The sequence below is a fragment of the Lithohypha guttulata genome (genome assembly GCF_036872675.1).
Source record: "Lithohypha guttulata strain CCFEE 5908 chromosome Unknown scaffold_2, whole genome shotgun sequence".
Taxonomy (NCBI): domain Eukaryota; kingdom Fungi; phylum Ascomycota; class Eurotiomycetes; order Chaetothyriales; family Trichomeriaceae; genus Lithohypha; species Lithohypha guttulata.
The window spans coordinates 3,059,232-3,077,555 of record NW_027042751.1 but is presented as its reverse complement, the minus strand read 5'-3'; the positions used below and the strand labels follow the sequence as shown (position 1 = coordinate 3,077,555).

The 18,324-nt window shown below is 50.3% G+C and overlaps 8 protein-coding genes across 8 annotated transcripts; 4 read left to right on the top strand and 4 right to left on the bottom strand.

Moving 5' to 3' along the window:
• Window positions 1–722: 722 nt before the first annotated feature.
• LTR64_003228 (uncharacterized protein) lies at window positions 723–3,029 on the top strand (the record flags this gene model as incomplete). Its single annotated transcript, XM_064897588.1, has 2 exons — window positions 723–785; window positions 996–3,029. The coding sequence occupies 2 exons, from the start codon at window positions 723–725 to the stop codon at window positions 3,027–3,029; spliced, it is 2,097 nt and encodes a 698-aa protein (XP_064756538.1).
• Window positions 3,030–3,261: 232 nt separating this feature from the next.
• LTR64_003227 (uncharacterized protein) lies at window positions 3,262–5,376 on the bottom strand (the record flags this gene model as incomplete). Its single annotated transcript, XM_064897587.1, has 1 exon — window positions 3,262–5,376. The coding sequence occupies one exon, from the start codon at window positions 5,374–5,376 to the stop codon at window positions 3,262–3,264; it is 2,115 nt and encodes a 704-aa protein (XP_064756537.1).
• Window positions 5,377–5,557: 181 nt separating this feature from the next.
• LSM3 (U4/U6-U5 snRNP complex subunit lsm3) lies at window positions 5,558–6,002 on the top strand (the record flags this gene model as incomplete). Its single annotated transcript, XM_064897586.1, has 4 exons — window positions 5,558–5,680; window positions 5,730–5,822; window positions 5,876–5,912; window positions 5,962–6,002. The coding sequence occupies 4 exons, from the start codon at window positions 5,558–5,560 to the stop codon at window positions 6,000–6,002; spliced, it is 294 nt and encodes a 97-aa protein (XP_064756536.1).
• Window positions 6,003–6,651: 649 nt separating this feature from the next.
• On the top strand, window positions 6,652–8,749 carry LTR64_003225 (uncharacterized protein; the record flags this gene model as incomplete). Its single annotated transcript, XM_064897585.1, has 2 exons — window positions 6,652–6,705; window positions 6,755–8,749. The coding sequence occupies 2 exons, from the start codon at window positions 6,652–6,654 to the stop codon at window positions 8,747–8,749; spliced, it is 2,049 nt and encodes a 682-aa protein (XP_064756535.1).
• A 101-nt stretch (window positions 8,750–8,850) lies between these two features.
• zrg17 (cation diffusion zinc membrane transporter Zrg17) lies at window positions 8,851–10,440 on the bottom strand (the record flags this gene model as incomplete). The annotated part of the gene is made up of 1 exon (XM_064897584.1): window positions 8,851–10,440. One exon carries the CDS (start codon window positions 10,438–10,440, stop codon window positions 8,851–8,853), a length of 1,590 nt encoding a protein of 529 aa, XP_064756534.1.
• Window positions 10,441–10,784: 344 nt separating this feature from the next.
• On the top strand, window positions 10,785–13,038 carry LTR64_003223 (uncharacterized protein; the record flags this gene model as incomplete). The annotated part of the gene is made up of 2 exons (XM_064897583.1): window positions 10,785–12,951; window positions 13,016–13,038. The coding sequence occupies 2 exons, from the start codon at window positions 10,785–10,787 to the stop codon at window positions 13,036–13,038; spliced, it is 2,190 nt and encodes a 729-aa protein (XP_064756533.1).
• An 81-nt stretch (window positions 13,039–13,119) lies between these two features.
• APL6 (AP-3 complex subunit beta) lies at window positions 13,120–15,496 on the bottom strand (the record flags this gene model as incomplete). The annotated part of the gene is made up of 2 exons (XM_064897582.1): window positions 13,120–15,413; window positions 15,457–15,496. 2 exons carry the CDS (start codon window positions 15,494–15,496, stop codon window positions 13,120–13,122), a joined length of 2,334 nt encoding a protein of 777 aa, XP_064756532.1.
• Window positions 15,497–16,649: 1,153 nt separating this feature from the next.
• Window positions 16,650–18,131, bottom strand: NUF2 (kinetochore-associated Ndc80 complex subunit nuf2; the record flags this gene model as incomplete). Its single annotated transcript, XM_064897581.1, has 3 exons — window positions 16,650–16,766; window positions 16,823–17,998; window positions 18,054–18,131. 3 exons carry the CDS (start codon window positions 18,129–18,131, stop codon window positions 16,650–16,652), a joined length of 1,371 nt encoding a protein of 456 aa, XP_064756531.1.
• Between the last annotated feature and the right edge of the window lie 193 nt (window positions 18,132–18,324).

Sequence of the window (18,324 nt, the reverse complement as noted above, 5' to 3'; positions counted from 1 at the left end):
CAGCCGGTGCCTCCGAACTTCCCACTCGTCGCTCCCTCAGGGTCGAGATACTCACACATGAATAGAAAATCTTGAGGATACTATTCAATGTCAAAGATTAGCATACCAGTTTCTTTGATGGCAAAGGCCAGCTTTATCGTCACAAGCCAGTCAAAGCTCCATCATGCTTTGCTCCCATCAAATCGCCAGCATCCTAGCCTAGGGCATTCTCAACGTCTATGCTAGGTCTGATTCATTTTGGCTCGCACATGTATGATCGACGCAGTCAGTGATGATACAAAATATAAAAATACTGGCCAACTGATTGTCCCATGATGTGAATGCTGCAAGATTTCGGATTACGTGAAATTTATGAAGTTACACAAACGAGCTTTGGAAGCTTTAGGGCTTCGGCGTATGTCAGAAGTACTCTGAGGCAGTCATTGTCTCTGACTACGAACAACTAGTCGACTTCAGCTTCAAAAAGAGCCTGAAAGCTCATCCGAGCTCTCACTTCAAAATGGTTCCAGGCCCAGACTTGTGTGATATGCCGGTTGTGTCGTGATTTGCTCTACAGAATATCGGCATCATTAGGTATTTCCAACGTCGAGCTGAGCTCCGAAACCACCTGCCGACAACACTCCATCTGGAGAAGTGTGGGGAAAGCTCGACCACCGCGAAGGTCACTCTGCCAATCAATCAGGACCTTTCACTCATCTGCACCGTCATCCGCTCAATCCAGCATGGGCTTCTGGATGGCGGACACACTCAAAACGCCTCTGTCCACGGCAAAGTGGCACGGCGCTGTGAGTTATAGCACGGTCCTCGAGCTGGGAAGTTTCTGCTCAACTTTTGGTCACATATATAGGTAGTACTCGTTGTCAACTTGTTCATTGATCGTTCTGTTTGTTCGCGCTGATTAGCGACTCTCACGTAAGCATCTGAAGTTTCTCTACGTATGTTTGTCCAGAGGTGCTCGAAGCAGAAATAGCACCCAAGCTTGAACTATTTTACAGTCCTCCTTCATCATCATGGCTCAAATCGAGAAGTACGACGTGATTGTCATTGGTGCTGGTCCAGTTGGTCTGCTAACCTCGGTCTGTCTGTCGAGATGGGGTTACAAAGTCAAGAACATCGACAACAGGCCCGTACCAACAGCCACAGGTAGAGCTGATGGTATCCAGCCTCGTACATTGGAAATGCTGCGCAACATGGGACTGAAACGCAAGATTATGGCAGCTGACCCGGCTCGAGTTTACGAAGTCGCATTTTGGGATCCAGCTCCAGGTGGAAAGATCATCCGCACAGGCACATATCCATCATGTCCATCCTTCATAGACGCACGTTACCCATTCACTGCCCTTCTTCACCAGGGTCTGATAGAACGTGTCATGATTGAGGACCTCGAAAAGACAGGCACAACGCTCGAGAGACCTGCAACAATTACACGTTTCGAAACCAACAATGCAGATCCTGCCTACCCTGTTGAGGTCGATCTCAAAAACCTGGACAGTAATGTCATAACCACATACAGAACGAAATATCTCTTTTCCGGAGAAGGCGCACGATCATTCGTCCGGGAGCAGCTGCAAGTTCAAATACGACATAAAGATCCCATTTCTTACGTCTGGGGTGTGATGGACGGTGTTCTAAGGACCAATTTTCCTGACATCAAGATGAAATGCACGATACATTCAGACCACGGAAGCATCATGGTCATCCCAAGAGAAAACAACATGGTCAGGTTATACATTCAAATCGCATCAAGCACAGACAAAGACTTCAATCCTCGTAAGACTGCCACTGTCCAAGAAGTCCAAGCAGCAGCTCAACGCATCCTTCAACCATACACCTGCGAGTGGGATCGTGTAGCATGGTACTCAGTCTACCCCATCGGTCAAGGCCTTGCAGACCGCTATACTCTCGACAATCGCGTCTTCATGGGCGGCGATGTTTGCCACACTCATAGCCCCAAAGCCGGTCAAGGTATGAATACTGCCTTCCACGATGCCGTCAACTTTGCGTGGAAAATCCACCACGTCGAATCGGGCTTTGCCGACCGATCGATCCTCGAGACTTACGAAACAGAACGTCGCGCAGTAGCCGAAACCCTCCTCAACTTCGACAACAAATACGCCGCCCTCTTCAGCAAGACCCAACAAGCCCAACACGGCGACTCAACCGCCGAACAACAAGCCCAAGCCAACCAAGACTTCATCAACCTCTTCAAAGAAAACTGCGAATTCACATCCGGCTTCGGCGTCGCCTACGCCCCCAACATTCTCAACTACTCACCCTCCCAATCGCTCCCCAACCTGCCCTCCGAACTTCACTCTCTCATCATCTCCGACGACAACGCTCGCCTCCGTCCGGGCCGCGTCATGCCTAATAGCAACGTCACCCGTGTCGTCGACGCCAACAAAGTCCACCTGGAGAACGAAATCCCCTTCAACGGCTCCTTCCGCCTCTTCGTCTACGCCGGCTCCAACACCTCCCCTAAACCTAACCAGCACCCTCTCCTCACAACTCTCAGCAACAACCTCCTCAAACCAGGCAGCTTCTACAGCCACTTCATGCACCACAACCACCGCCAACTCGACACCCACCACGACAGCAATAACCCGCACAGTCCCTTCTTCAGCGTGGCACTCACCCTCTGCGCCAAGCGACCAGAAATCAAGATCGAAGAACTCCCCGAATTATTCCAGGCATATCGCGACCGCGTCTACGCCGACGACGCATTCAACGAACCAGTCCTCAACGCCACGTTCGGCTCACACGCCAAAGTCGGCCTGGTGCAGAATGATAGCGGTGAGCAGGCTGATGCAGCCGTGGTTGTGGTTAGACCTGATGGACATTTGGCGATCGCGGTGCGGTTGATGGAGGATGAGGGGACGACTAAAGTACTGCAGGCGTACTTTGATCAGTTTACTAAGCCAGGGGAATGGGATGGGAAGAGCGGGAGTAGTAGGACGAGTACGTATTATAATGAGAGGGGCCAGAATAGGGGGTTGCATGGAGGGACGGTGTTTGCTAAGGCTTCGCTTTGAGTACGGGTTGGAAATGTATACGGAGTTTCATGGCTGAGATTTTGTGCGTGAGCATCGATTTGTTTGGTACTACTACTAGCTAGTTGAGTGTTTCGAATTATCCTTTCTCCGTCGTTTCAGTGCACATGCTTCAACACAATAGTTTGCTATAACTACATATTTCGTACATGAGCACGAACCTTCTGTGCGACATGCACTAATGTTGACGGCCTCGATTTGAAGTACAATCATTCTACCACATGTTTACAGTCCGATTTGACTGCACTCGTCTTATCATTGTTGACACTTCCTTAGATCTTAGCATGCTGAGATTATGGGCCACAATAGACAAATCATCGTGGTCCAAGGCATTCCAAATGACCGTGGCCTGTGCAAGAACGCCCTTGGGCGCAGCTATATTGGAATCAAGCAGCTCCTCGGAGAAGTGGCTATCATCGTTACCGAGTTCATTAGATTTGACCTCATCGAGGTCAACCTCGTGACTGTTCATATCGTCGTCGTGAAGACGGATTATGACCTGGCCTTTTGGAGTTTTATAGATGAGGAATTCAGGAATGAAATCCTGAAACTCTTCAATAAGTTGCGGTAGTCGTCGGCTGTGCCAGCTGGTCTCGTTGTGACTGCCAGACCAACGGGGCTCTTTCAAGACACGGTATACTTGACGGAGGAGCAAGCCGTATTGGCTGGTGGTGGATAGATAAAGTCGCTGATAGTCACGTCTGAACTCAATGAATTTTGCAGACAAGATATTGTTGTCGATGAAAGTCGATGGAGATTCGGCCATAGCCTCGATCGTGCGAACCATTAGCTTGAGCTCCTCAAGATGCGAAGTCAACGTTTGGACCATGGAACGAAGAACATCAAGGGTGGCATCCAATGAACGTCTATCTCGGTAGCTTTTAGCAAGCAACAAGCGCATGAAGGCTGTAGGCTGTATATTGTAAGGAGCATCACTGATTTTGTCGTACACAGCCCTGAAGATCTGGGCGGGTATTTGACCTTGGCCTTGACCCTGTCTAACCTCGGTTGGATTCCTTCGTATGCTGAGGAGAAATGCCCGTTCCAACACTTCTTCCCAAATATAGACAGGTATGTCAAGGACGTAGTTTCTCGAGGTATAGTCAAGGAGGAAGATAGCCTTGTCGATGGCGTTGTTGATCGAGTAAGCATGGACAATGGCATATAGCAAGCGGTGAGAGGGCCGTAATGGATGGTCTTCCTGATAGAAAGTTGGGCTTTGGAGCTCTTCCTCGTCGTACTTGGCTAGGGCGTCGACATCAATGTTCCACACGGATTTGAGGATACTATTGACGCCTATAAGATCTCCAGCTCGTGCCATACCCGTAATAAGGTTGATGAAGGTGTCTTCGTTGGTGACCAATTTCCGGGAGCTGATGTCAACGAACAGAGCTAGGACTCTCCCACGTAATGTCCACAAGGCATCGGGAGTTTGGGGACTGACAGCGTAGCCACGCAGTCTCTTTGGTCTCCATTTCTTTGCACGCAGTTCGAGGTTCTGTGTATAATTGCGAGAGCCGGTAGAGGAGAGCTCGGAATAAAACGAATGCCAGTTGAGGGCGCGCATGTAAGCGTTGTAGCATTCTAGGTCAGGAAGGAGATTTTGTGAGGGCATGACATGACGCCAAAACCATCTAGCAATATTGGCATCACCAACAGCAGCAGCACAGCGCATGACATGGCGACAGATGGGCAGAGGGAGGGGCCAGTTGTTCTCCTGACGTCTGTGGAGGATTTGGGAAATATGTTTGCCGAAGCGTCGCAGGCGAGCGACGAGAGATCTCTGGAAGGTTATGTCATTGTGTTTGCCCGCCTCGACCAGGCCTTCGCCGAGTTTGCTAGCAGCCTTGAAATGATCGAGAAAGACGTCGGGATCAAGGCTCGTGAAGGCTCGTTCGAAATCGGCCTCGTTGGCGGTGGCACAGAAGGCGTGCCCTTGAGGATGAACAGTCAACCAGGATAGGAGACGTTCGGGACATGCTTCGTCAAGCAGATCAGAGACAGAAATATCAGAGGCCGAAATGGAGTTCAGCTCGCTACTGGACTGGACTGGAGTGTGGGTGTATGGTGTTTCGGTGTAGATCTGGGTGTTGATAGCATGAGACTCATCGTCTGCTGGTGTATCGACATGATCATGTTGAGATTGGAAGGGTGAAAAGCCCAGAGCAGGGCTGGTGGTTATGCTGTGATTGTGTCGGCGAACAGTTTCGGTCGGGTTGCGAGCTCCTCGCACTCGTCTTGAGATGTGGTATTCGAGATGTGGGATGCGAGAGGTTGATGATACTGCAGCACGAGTGACCGACCTAGCCAAAGGGGCTGCGACTTGCATGTGTTCTTGTTGCTGGCTTGAAGTTCAGCTACGTGCAGATGCTTCACTCAGTTCAGAAAGAGTGCCGCAAAAAGGCTCCTGTGGAAGGATCGGCGCACCTGCTCTTTCGAGCATCCGTGCCAGAAGTCAATTCACAGCTGGTCTCGTCTATAGTCTTTGTACTACCATAACAATCGTCAGCATGGCAGATACAGGGGAACAGGGCGAATCGGTCTCTGAGCCTCTCGATCTCGTGCGATTGTCGCTGGACGAGATTGTGTTTGTGAAGCTGCGTGGTGACCGAGAACTCAAGGGCAGACTACACGTATGGCTGGTCGCAGCACTACCATTCATACCATTAACAGGATCTACAGGCATATGACAGTCATTGCAACCTCGTACTAGGCGAAGTGGAAGAGACTATCATGACTGTGGAGGAGGATGAGCAGGGACAAGAAAGTGTGAAGGTATGTTGGGCAGGATGAGATGATACAGAAAGGCTCAGCTAAAGGGCATGCAGACAATCAAGAAGCAATCCGAGATGCTTTTTGTTAGAGGTATGTATTATGGCCAGAATGTGCACCAGACCGGATCTGACCATCACAGGTGACTCGGTAGTCCTCATCTCTCCACAATCTCCTTCGTGAGATATGCCATTTGAGTGAAAGTCGTTCCACGGTGAAGCTGCTAGAGTCAGATGGCTCATACGGTACACGAGACCAGAACAGTAAGCCAGTTACAATCTTTTGGTCCCTGGTCTCTAGCTACGCGATCATCAAAATCTCCTAACCGGTGTCGACCACAATGCAGGGCTCAAGATTCCAATGTGGTCTGAGAAGGTGAAAAGAGAAGAGTCATGTTACATCAGAGACAAAAAGCAGCAAGCCAAACTGGTGCACGAGCACGCCAGGCACAGATTTGAAGATTCACAGATTCTCCGATCAAGCACGATTGGTCAATTGCTGGAGTGGGGCACAGAACGTGGAGGTCCCCTGCGTGCTCGATGATGACTCGGTGTGAAGCTCGATCTGGTATATTTGCAGCAAAGAGACACACGCGCCACAACTCCAGTCCAGCATATCGCGCACCCAGACAAAATGCACCAACAAACATGTTAACTGCGTCCGCTTGCTGACTTCAAACTACCTAAGCTATCTTTATACTCCGAAAATGATCACTCAAATACCTCTGTGAACGCGGGGACGCTACCAAACATTATCTATTTCCACCACTTACTTCACCTTCCATCTTTCGTAAATTGCCACTATTGCCTTACACTTATCTAGAGCCGGTACAATGTCTACAAGACCTAACAAACAGACCCCTCAAGAGAGGCGAAAGGGCGAATTCGTGCGCATACCTTGCTGTTGTTGCTAGCACTTACTAATACTCAGCACAGGCTCTCTCTGATTTCGCTGAGTACGTCGAGAAGCAACAGGCTCGTCAGCGCAACCATTCCGTCGCTCCCAGTGACAGTGGCTATTCCACTGCTGGTCGTTCCACTACTACCACCGAAGACCACGCCGAGCTCGACATCATCGACCAACTCGGCCTTTCTGATGCGCCCAACCAAGTCAAGCTGAAAGACTGGCTGTTAGACACCTCCGAAGATGCTGGCGCCACCTTTCAGTCACTTTCTGGTCTGGTCCAGGCCAGGTTAGATGAAGGTCATGGCGAGACCCTGTTCAACCTTGGTCAGGAAGACAGTGGCGATATCATGGGCTTCAATAAAGAGCAGTGGGCTATGGCTCTCACAAGGATAACAGAGGCTGCAAAAGCACTCAACGCCGATATCAAGGTGCTGTTGACCTACAATGTCGGAGGAGACGTCGATGCTGTCCCACAGAATGGCAAAGAGACCGCCTGCTACGGCAAACTTCTGATACGGCAGGCTCCTGCCACTCCCGAAGAGGTCATCGAGACCAGAATAGCTGTTGTGGGCAACGTCGATGCTGGGAAGTCCACCATGCTTGGTGTGCTTGTAAAAGGCGGACTGGATGACGGCAGAGGTAAAGCTCGTGTCAACCTCTTCCGCCACAAGCACGAAATCGAGTCTGGTCGAACCAGCTCTGTAGGTATGGAGATTATGGGCTTCGACACCAAGGGTGAAACTGTCACTTCTTCCGTCCCTGGTCGCAAGCTCACCTGGAACGAAATCGGCACAAGATCCGCCAAAGTCATCTCCTTCACTGATTTGGCTGGTCACGAACGCTACCTGCGCACCACTGTCTTCGGTCTACTCTCCTCTTCACCAAACTACTGCCTACTCATGGTCGCCGCAAACAACGGTCTAATCGGTATGTCCAAGGAACATCTCGGCATCGCCCTCGCACTTAACGTCCCCGTTATGGTCGTCATCACCAAAATCGACATCTGCCCCCCTCACATCCTCGAACAAACAATCACCCAACTAACCCGAATCCTCAAATCTCCCGGCGCCCGCAAAATCCCCATCTTCATCAAAACCCACGAAGAAACCGTGCAAACCGCCACCCAATTCGTCTCCCAACGCATCTGCCCTATCTTCCAAGTCTCCAACGTCACAGGCGAACACCTCGACCTAGTCCGCACCTTCCTCAACATCCTCCCCCACCACGGCCACTACGACGCCGAAGCCCCCTTCGAATTCCACATCAACGATACCTTCTCCGTGCCCTTCGTCGGCACCGTCGTCTCAGGCGTCGTAAAATCCGGCGTCATCCACACCGGCGACACCGTCCTCGTCGGCCCCGACTCCCTAGGCCAATTTCAAACAACAAACATCCGCTCCATAGAACGTAAACGAATCTCCGTGCCCTTCGCCTCAGCCGGGCAATCCGCCAGCTTCGCACTAAAACGCATACGACGCAAAGAAGTCCGGAAAGGCATGGTCGTCCTCCCCAAACTCGACGCCCTCTCCCTGCCAAAAGTCTACAGGGAGTTCGTCGCGGAGGTCCTCATCCTCTCTCACGCGACCACCATCAGGCCAAAATACCAGGCCATGCTGCATGTTGGTCCCGTAAGCCAGACGTGCGCGATCATCGAGATTGATCGGGAGTTTATACGGACGGGCGATCGGGCGACCGTGGCGTTCAGATTTGTGCAGAGACCGGAATATTTGGCTGTGGGCGATAGGATATTGTTTCGGGAGGGGAGGACGAAGGGGTTGGGGATTGTGAAGGCTGTTGGGTTTGAGTTGGGGAGTTTGAATAGTAGGCCCGAGGCGCAGGCGCATGGGGCTGGGTGGACGGGGAGGGAGAAGTTGAAGGAGAAGGGGGTGGTGGGGACGGGGACGGGGACGGCGACTACTGCTGGTGCTGGTGGGACGGCGTCGAGGACGGGGCCCGCGAAAGAGTCCACGATGGGTAATGGTACGGCTGTTGTGAGTGGCAGTGGTGTTGCGAAAGTGAAATAGTGGGGGCGTTCAGGCTGGCTTACATAGATTGCAGGATAGGAGTCTAGAAATGTGTTCAAGCTGTTACAGATCAAAGCATCAATCGTGTACGTTCGTTAACTTCAATGTATAGCAGTTACATGGTGATAATGGTGATGATGGTGCCCAGCATGTCCATAACTACCCACCGAATCATCCACCTCAAACTCTACACTAACCTCCCACTTCTGCCCCGTCCCATTCCCACCACCATACCCACCACTAAGCCTATTCCTTATCAAACCCACAATCCTCTCCCTCAGCCGAACAAGTGCCCCCTCCTCGCTCGCAACACTACCAACACGTAACTTCAGATTCGCGATCCCCACGCCATAATGCGCCTGCCAGAACTTGGCTGTGTCGACTTTGCGAACCAGTGGATCCTGCTCAATGTCTTTGAGGACTTCGTTCACGCCCGGGCCAGGATAAGAGAGCAGCAGCATGCCGCCGACGGTCTTGCCGAGGTGCATGCCGAGAAAGAGCATGGCGAAAGCAATACTTAGGCTGAGCAGTTTATCGATCATCTCGTAGGTGTGGAGTTCGAGGAGTGGGAGGAGGAGCATGGTAGTGGAGCAGGAGAGGGTGAGAAAGTGAGAAGGATTGCTGAGGATACCGTGTAGAGGCAGCGCTGTTGGTAATTTCTCCATGGCTGTGAAGCGCATTGCTTTACCAATTCTGGCGTGGTTTTTGAGGCCGACGGCTGATATAAGTGTTGAGACTAGAGCGAGGAGGACGGTGAAATCGACAGTGCCGGCACCGACGCGGTCGTGGTGAGAATGTGAGCGGTGAGGCTCGTGGCTGCCCAGTCCCTCTAGAGCGTGCTTAGCGTTGTGAGAGATCAGGTCGAAGCCGAAGAAGATCAACAGGACGGAGAGTGCAAAGCCTGCTATGACTTCCATCCTTTGTAGACCGAATGGGTGGCGGATAGATGATCGGCCCCAGACTTCAAAGTTGTGCCAGACTTCGACGAAGACACAGAGCATGGCCCCAATTCCATCGTACATTATCAGATGTGACAGAGCTTCCATGGCTGCTGACGAATGTTTGTTCCATATCACATAACCTGCCACGGCCATGTGAGCGACTGACCAGTAGAGACGAATTTTCTGATCACCAGTCATACTGGCGCGACATTCGTTCCAGGTAGGTATGGGCAGGGATGCTGGTAGAGATAAAGCAGGTCTGGCGGGTGTTTCTTGGAATTGAAAGTTGGACATGGAATGGTGGGAGGCTGAATGCTTGTACTTGTGCCCACGTCGAGCAGAGATATTAGATTTGATGACTGGGCTCTTTGCCATTGACATTGGCTGGAAGTTGAACGGAGCGGCACCACCATTACTATCGCCTGACAAGGAGGGACTGAAATATGCTGTCGACGCAGTTGGTAGAGGTTCTTCGGCGTCTATAACTGCGCTTTCAGGAGATAGCATCTTGATAGGAGATGGTGGTCCACGTTCATACGACGCAGACAGGGATGATTGAGATGCGGAATGTCGAGGTGAGGCTGAAGAATGTGGAGAGGTTCCGATGCCGAGACCATGACTCTGGCTTCGTCCGTGCGTAGACGCATCTTGCTGCGGTACTGAGGGAGTCTGGCTATCGACTGGAGGTGGTGGAGGTGGTGTTGGCGTTCGTGGTGCGAGGACAATATTGGGAGGAGCGATCTGGGTCATGGTGAAAGAGGGAAGGTAAACTCTGTCCAGCAGAGTAGCTGTTGAGGTGATGCAAGAGAATGTGAATTGTCAGTAGAATCAACAGTAGTGATACAAAGAATGTAGTATTGTGGAGGGGTCGATCAGACCAAGTACTCTTCGTCAACTGCGTTCCCCTGAATATGCGGAATATGGCCAACATGCTGCTCTCCGGAAATACAGTGATATGATTGGTGCTGTTCTCTAGCCTCGAGCCGCCACGACAATAACAACCATGTCGCCGTCATCCTTTTCTCCATTTCGTATCTACCCTCACTTGCTTCGAACTCCGTCGACGATACATCATCGCTGTGCAAGAGTGATGTATGGAGAGTCCGCGGTTTACACTACTTCTGATTCTGTTGCTGTTCATCTTCTTCTCACCTGATCAAACCAGCGTTCATTACTCCACACAAGATGACAGAGATCGGCTCGCTGTTGAAAAGGAACAGGACTTCGATGCCCTTACACATTCCAAGTATGGCGAATTACCATCTAAGGGTCTCAACTTGACTGGCTTACGGCTCGAGGATGGCTATCAGTTGCAATTGCTACCTGTTGCACAAGATCTAACTAGGCAACAACAGGTCGACAGCTGGTATGGCTTTGACAGACTCGCCCCTGTCTACCACGATATTAATGGCGAAGTACGAGGTGACTTTCGCTTTGTTGAGGTACAGAAGGATCCTCAACGATCGCTAAATTTGACCGAGTTGGATCCAGGCACTGAATTCTTCCACCCACGCTTCGATCGTAATGTGACAGACCAGAATGGTCAGCTGACCATCGAGCTCAAAGAAAAAGGCACACCATCCAGATATCTACCACGAGAAGTAAAGGCTAGCATATCCATCTTCTCCGACTCTTCGCCAGGGAATGGTTGGGATGCTCGTTTGGCAGGCGTCCATTTTCCTTCAGGTGCTATCGTTCTTACCACCTCAAGCAGAAAATGGAACGCGTTACCTGCTCTACCTCATCTTACTCTGAATCAGGAAGAATTTGATCGTTCCAGGATAATTATGAACACCTCTCTAACCAATATATGGAACACCATCGGTCAAGGTGCTGCAGCTGACCCTTCACTCGAGGCCGCCCCAAAATGCGAGCTGATTGTATGGATGCACCAGAAGCCGCTCCTCGGTAGCAATGTCTACATCGAGGAGATCGAAGAGGAGTTAAGGAACCCTGATGGTGCTCCTATAGGCCAGCCACCACCTATGGCATTCACAGCTCTGGTTTTCTCTCCCGATTGTGGCTACATCTTACGCGCAGATACGGTCTTTGGTCCTAAAGCAGAATCATATTCAGATTTGGTTCGTCACTTGACTGCAGCTTTCGCCCTGATTCTTGTGGCTCAGATTGTCCTGCTGAAGAGGCAGATGGAGAGGTGTGCCACACCCTCCACAAGGAGCAGGGTATCATATCACACTTTTGTCATATCTGCTTTCAGCGACGGCCTCACTTTCTTCGCTCTCATTGGCCTCCTGGCGGTCGATACTTCGGTCTTCTTACTCGGTGGGGTGGCTGCTTTTTTATGCTGCATCCATGTAGCATTCCTGGAGGTAAAATTCATCTTCGACATCTGGACTGTCCAGGTGGGTGACCCCGCCAATGCAGAAAGAGAACGACAACGAAGGACTGCTGCAGCGAACTCAAATACTCCTCCTACTGCCAACAGCACAACGACAGAGACTGCGAATGCTCAACCACCGAGCAATACACAGACTGAGAACAACAATCCACCTGCGCCACCACCACCGCTCAGCGAAGCCGGTCTCCCCCTCCCCGCCACAGCACGAACCTCACCAACCCCACCACCCACCATCATCAACCTCCCAACCGACCCAACAATAACCACCACAAACGACATTGTCCCCCCACGCACAACCTTCATCTCCCTCTACTCAAAATTCTACTTCGCCCTCCTCAACCTCATGTTCTTCACCCTCTGGTCCTCTTCCTGGTCCCCCACCCCCCGCCACATCTACCACTCGCTCCTCGTCTTCGCCTTCTTCTCCCTCTGGCTCCCCCAAATCTACCGCAACACAATGCGCAATTGTCGCAAGGCCCTGACCTGGGAATACGTCCTGGGCAGCAGCGTCCTCCGCGCTGTCCCGATCCTCTACTGGTTCCTTGACGATCGGAACGTTCTGTATGCGACTACGAATCCGACAACGGCGTTGGTTCTAGGTAGTTGGCTGGTCGTGCAGATCGTGGTGTTGGCGGTACAGCAGTTTTCTGGTCCGAGGATTTTTGTGCCGGATAGTTGGTGTCCGGCTGCGTATGATTATCATCCTGTTTTGTATGATGATTTGGAGGCTGGGGGGTTGCCGATTGGTGAGATTACGTCTGCTTCGGAGGGGAAGGATGCTGATCGTAAGGACGGTGTGGTATTAGCAGCAGGGGCGCGGAAGCTCTTTGATTGTGCGATTTGTATGAATGAGATTGATGTGCCTGTCGTATCTAAGGATGAGAAGAGGCAGGGAGGTGCAGGTGGGAGGAGTTGGCTGGAGCAGAGGAATTACATGGTTACGCCCTGTCGGCATATTTTTCATAGTGAGTGTTTGGATGGGTGGATGACTATGAGGCTGGTGTGTCCTGTTTGTAGGGAGGGGTTGCCGCCTTTGTGAGAGATAAGAATGTATATTTGCCCTATACATATCAACTAGGCATCAGACGTTGCTGTGGATCTTCGCTTTCGCTCTCATCCTCCTCGCTCTCGGAGGCTTCTTCGCCACTACTTGTATCCTCCTCTTCTTCAGTCTCTGTCTCCTCCTCTTCATCCTCACTTTCCTCCAACCAATCATCCAAAGTCTTGCTCTTCCCTGATCCTTTCACGACCTTCTCAAGACCCTGCTCTTTAATAGCCTCGTCAATGCGCTGACTGGCAGCGACCGTGCTGACTTTACTCGCTTGACTCACATACTCTTCCTTTGACCCATCCGCTTCGTCTCTCAACTTAGGATCTGGCTCGTGCCCTTCTTCAACCCAGTCTGGGAGGCCAGCATATCCAGGTAAGCCGTTGATTCCAGCGATGTTCCTACCAAGGGCTAGTGTGCTTGAGCCGAGCGCCAGATCCTGTCGATGAGCTGACGGTGAGGGTGTGTGAGGTACTGGTTTGGGTGCTAGGATGAGTAAGGACGCGAGCTGGGTTGATGAGGGGTCTGCCAGGAGAGCTCGAAAGAGTCTCATACGGTCCCGGAGGTCGTAGGATGTGTCGTATCGGACCAGTGTGAGGAGATAGGTCCAGATTTTAGGTATCACATCGTTGGAATCAAGTTGTTTGGTGGTGTTTTCAACATCATTAATCTCTGTGCCATTTTCGGCGTGCTGGTTCTCAGACAATCGTTGCTGTGCTTGTAGATATTGTAGGTAAACTTTCGCGGCTAGGAGCACGATTTGCTGCTTGGCTTCCACACTTTCGTCGGCAAAGCCTTTGGCGAGTATTCGGAGGACGTCAGGCGCGATGTTGTTATCGGGATCCACGCCAGTAAATTCACCAACAAGCCAAATGATTGTCGCTCGAGCTTCTGGACTGGTGGTTCGATCGAGGTTACGAGAGAGTCTTATGATCGTCTTTCGGTGTGCCTGTGGATCCTGCTGTATGAGATGGCGCATAACTGTAAGTACTTCCGACACAAGGACGTTGTCAAAACTCGTCATCTGAGCAAGCAAGACTTTGTAACATCGTGATGATGACCGTGAGTCGTGTTGAGCACACCGGCCTATCGCCCGGACTGCTTCTTGTGTTTGTTCGACATTCGAGCCTCGTGAAAAATTGTCAAATTCGTTGAGAATCAACTCTTTGAGGTGAGAGTTGGCATGAGGAAATATCAGAGTCAGCATCTCCATTTTCAGTCGCCACACTTCGCTCGGGTCTCTATCGCTGATCACAAAGTGAGTTGTGTAAGGTACGAAGAGCTGAGCATGCTTCAATGCTATCAGCACAATATTAGGTAATACTACCTGTTGTACTTCGGTTGAGGTTCTGAGCAGTGCTATGAGAGGACCTATCGTTGTTTTGATATGTTCTTCCGTCCCAAGATATAGTAAGCAGCTAGCCGCGGCAACAACTATGGCCGGGTTGCGGTTTTGCAACAGGATCTGGCATGCTTTCAGAAGAAGATTGAGGTCTGAATCAATGAGTACTGAATCTTCTTCAGTCTCCTCGACCTCGTCATTCTCATCCTCATAGAAGCCCTTCTTGTTTACCTTGGTGAACTTCTGTCTGCGACGAGGAAAGCATTTACGTGAATAGGTCAGGAGTAGATGTAACGTAGCCAGTTGTCCCCACTCGTCCATGTCCACTACCTTCTTCACCAGTCCTCGATAGTGTTTGTGAAGAAGATCTATACGGTCCGGACAAAGCTGAAGGAATGTCTGAGCAGCAGGACCAACCACGTAGTACTGCTTGTCTGAAAGTAGAACGGAGAGGTTGTCTATAAGCAGAGGTAGAGTATTGGGATCGAGAGCGTAACACTTCGGTATCGCCAAGGCAGCAGCCTTCCGGACAAGTGGACTGAGATCTGTTACTCCTCGTTTGATAGCTAATGAGACAATCTGGCTGATTACAGGTATCCGCATACCAGCCATCGTCCGTAGAGCCATGGCGCGGACCTGTGGATTCTGATCACTCAGACTCTTCTGAATGGCATTGACTGACAACAATGCAAGATCTGGATCAGACTCTGCATAATGGAGGAGGTAGACGTAAACAAGCTTCTTGACTTCGAGATTCGGGTTGGCAACGTTTTTGACAACAGAGGAGAAATAAGGTAGGCACGGTTTGTTCTGGTAGATCATACTAATAACTCGTTTCAAGCCATCGATAATATCTCGATCACTCCGACTGTCAAGTAATGCCTTCATCTTGACGAAGGGTATGTTTCGAGAGGAGGAGCCATTCTTCAATTTGGCTCCGACAGCCTGAGCAGCTTCGACTGTCAGGTCTCGAGCTGGACGGGTTAGTTGTATCCTCGACCTCTGTGAAGCACGTACCAGGATCGACCAGAGTCGAAATCTTCGAGACTGATTCCATGCTTGTCTATCTAGAGAATGGCTTCTATAGAAACATGCCTACTCTCGATTTGATGACAAGTCAGTACTACTCCCGTGAAGGAAGGAGGTAGACGCGAGTTAAGTCTTGGCGTTCCGCCGAGACAAGTCTCCTGCTCGCCAACCTCGAGAAGTCGCACGATCGACAAAAACCACAAGTAAGATGACTAGTTCTCAAACGCATGGCTAATTTGGATCTCACAGAGACCAGCAATGTATCTGTTCATAGATAGCATATTTCAACACCAGATACTCGAAAGCTGATTAAATTCTTTATGAAGTCATTGAATACAGTACAGGAACTGAACAGGTGTATATAGGACAGCCAGCAGTTCAATACAATGTGATGTCAGTGGTCAAAGAGACAATAACGACGATACCTGAGTTCGTCGAAGACTTATGTTCTGAAAGCCAAGGTCATGTGGTCTTGGTCGCATGCTGTCGACGGTCGTGGTTTCTTGAGCAGCTGAAACTTTACGACTCTGCGAGAAGGGCCAACGCGGCTAGCCGAGAGCAAGACGATGAAGTCCCGGATATATCCTCTATCTCGCTCACCGAGCCCACACTCGGTCTACTTGCAGTATCGACGACAACTAAATTGATATTCTGCCCAAGTATCCCAACATTTCGAGCGCTCACACCGACTTTGCCTCTTCGGGAAGACATTGTCAGTGGTAGTTTCTCAAAAATCATCATTCTCGATATGCTGGCACTACACCAAGGGACATCAGAGTTCACCATACAAGGCCTGTCTCGGTCATTTGCCATGGTTGCTTCGGCACAACATAGCCTACAAACTGAGTTCGAGATCCTCGAGTGCATGGATTACTCCGACTTGACGAATCCACATAGAGGTCCGTTGCTGTGGGAGACAGAGGTACCTCTACTGAGTGGTTCGGTAAAAATAGGTGAAGCGGGACAGGGTTGGGCGACTCGAAGAACAAGAATTAGGACGTTTGCGGAGAGATGGTTCGACTTCGTCGGTTCTCAGTAAAAAATTTCAAATATGGGAAACAACGATACGCTATACACATCCAATATGCAATTCCAGCTTCCAAACTCACAATGGGTATCACAAAAATACAGCAAACCAAAACTCCTTCCTCGTCAAGTCGTTTCACATGGCTCAATTCGAATCAGGCAATGCTCTGCTCCATCTCGGTAATGTAGAGCCTGATGTGTGATTCGAGCTTGAGGTACTGTTCATGGGCATCTTTGACCTCTTTTTCGATAGCTTCTTTCAGCTCTGCCATCTAGTGTCGATGTTAGTGACGCTTCACAAGCAGCACGCACAAGTTGAGGAACTCACCTTCTTCTCGGTCTGGTCAATACGTGCTTTGCGCCTATCCATATCTCGACTCTTTATCTCTCGTTCTTCGCGAAGCTGTCGTTGCTGTTCCCACAACTCCTCCATCTTCGTCTTGTTTTGTTCCTCTCTCTCTTTCTGTTGTTTTCTCAACGTCTCTATTCTGCTCTCCCACTTTTCCAATTGTTTCAGCAGAAGTTGCTCGTTTTGCTCGACTTCTCGGACTGAGGCACCTCGCTCGTTTAGATCGTCTTTGTTCTTGGCCGCTTTGGCGTCTTCTTCCTCTTCCTTCTGCAGCTCGACTGCAATTTCTTCAAGGACTTTGATGCATGACTGTACATCGTTCTGTACCACTCCAAAGGTGTCGGATGATGTTTGTAATGCTCTACTCCTGCGCTCGAGCATTTCTATCTGAGCCTTTTCTCGAGCTAGACCCTGTGACAGGTCTGTGAGGGCACTTTGCAACGCGGCTGGACTTTGCAGGACGTATGGCCTTAACTTTTCACTCTCTTGTCGGCATCTAACCAACCTTTCTGTTTTGTCTTCAAGCAATTGCTGTGCACGATTTTTCTCCGCTTTCGATCGCTCCAGCTGTTCTGCTATCCTTTCTTGTCCTTTCCTCAGCTCAAGTAGCCTCTCTTTCAACGCGTCATTTCTTCTAACTTTCTCCTTGACTGCAGCTTCCATGGCTTTCCTGTTGCGCCTCATGTCCTCGAGCCGCTGTTGCATCTCATCGTTTTCGTTGTACAGTGTTTCTATCCTGTTCTTGGTCTCTTCCGCCTTGTTGTAATTGGCATCGATCGCCTCAGTCTGTCCCTCTCGAAACCGTATGAAGTTTATCACGTAAGAGAATATCTTCCCTAATCGCTCGTAGGTAGGACGAACGAGGTCGTTCATGGAAAAGTCGTGGACACCACATTCTATGAGCATACGTCGAAGACTGACGAAGAACCCCATCATAAGCCTGATGTCCACTGGTATCAAATCGGGGTAGTCACTGCAGATGTCCTCGTGAGCCGCATTCATGGCTGGTACTATCGAATCTCGAGTCGCGTTCATGAGAATGTCGCCCAGATGCTCGAATACCATCTGAATCTGTTGTGGTTTGGGAGTCTTGAGGTCGTTCTCGGAGAAGGGTACACCTATGTCACTGATACATCCTGCTATTTCTTGATCTGACTTTGCAACATATAAGTCAGCAAGATCACTCAGCTACAGAGCATGCGATACTTACCAGTCGCATAAACGCATCTGGATCCTCTTCCTTTTTCTTCTTCCCAACCTGCTGGGATGTTCTATAGTGTGAATTCATCTTGCTTCACCCTATGTTGATCTTTGCTGCTCGGATCATAGCAGATATAAGCAAGAATGAGGTATCGGCCTAGGAAGTCTTACTCGTCACAACTCGAAGTGTTTGTTGTGGTTTTACTGTAAAGGTATGTGGGGCGCTTCTTGCGACGACACCAATCGCGAACGAGCATGAATTCAAACGTCGAGGATAAATT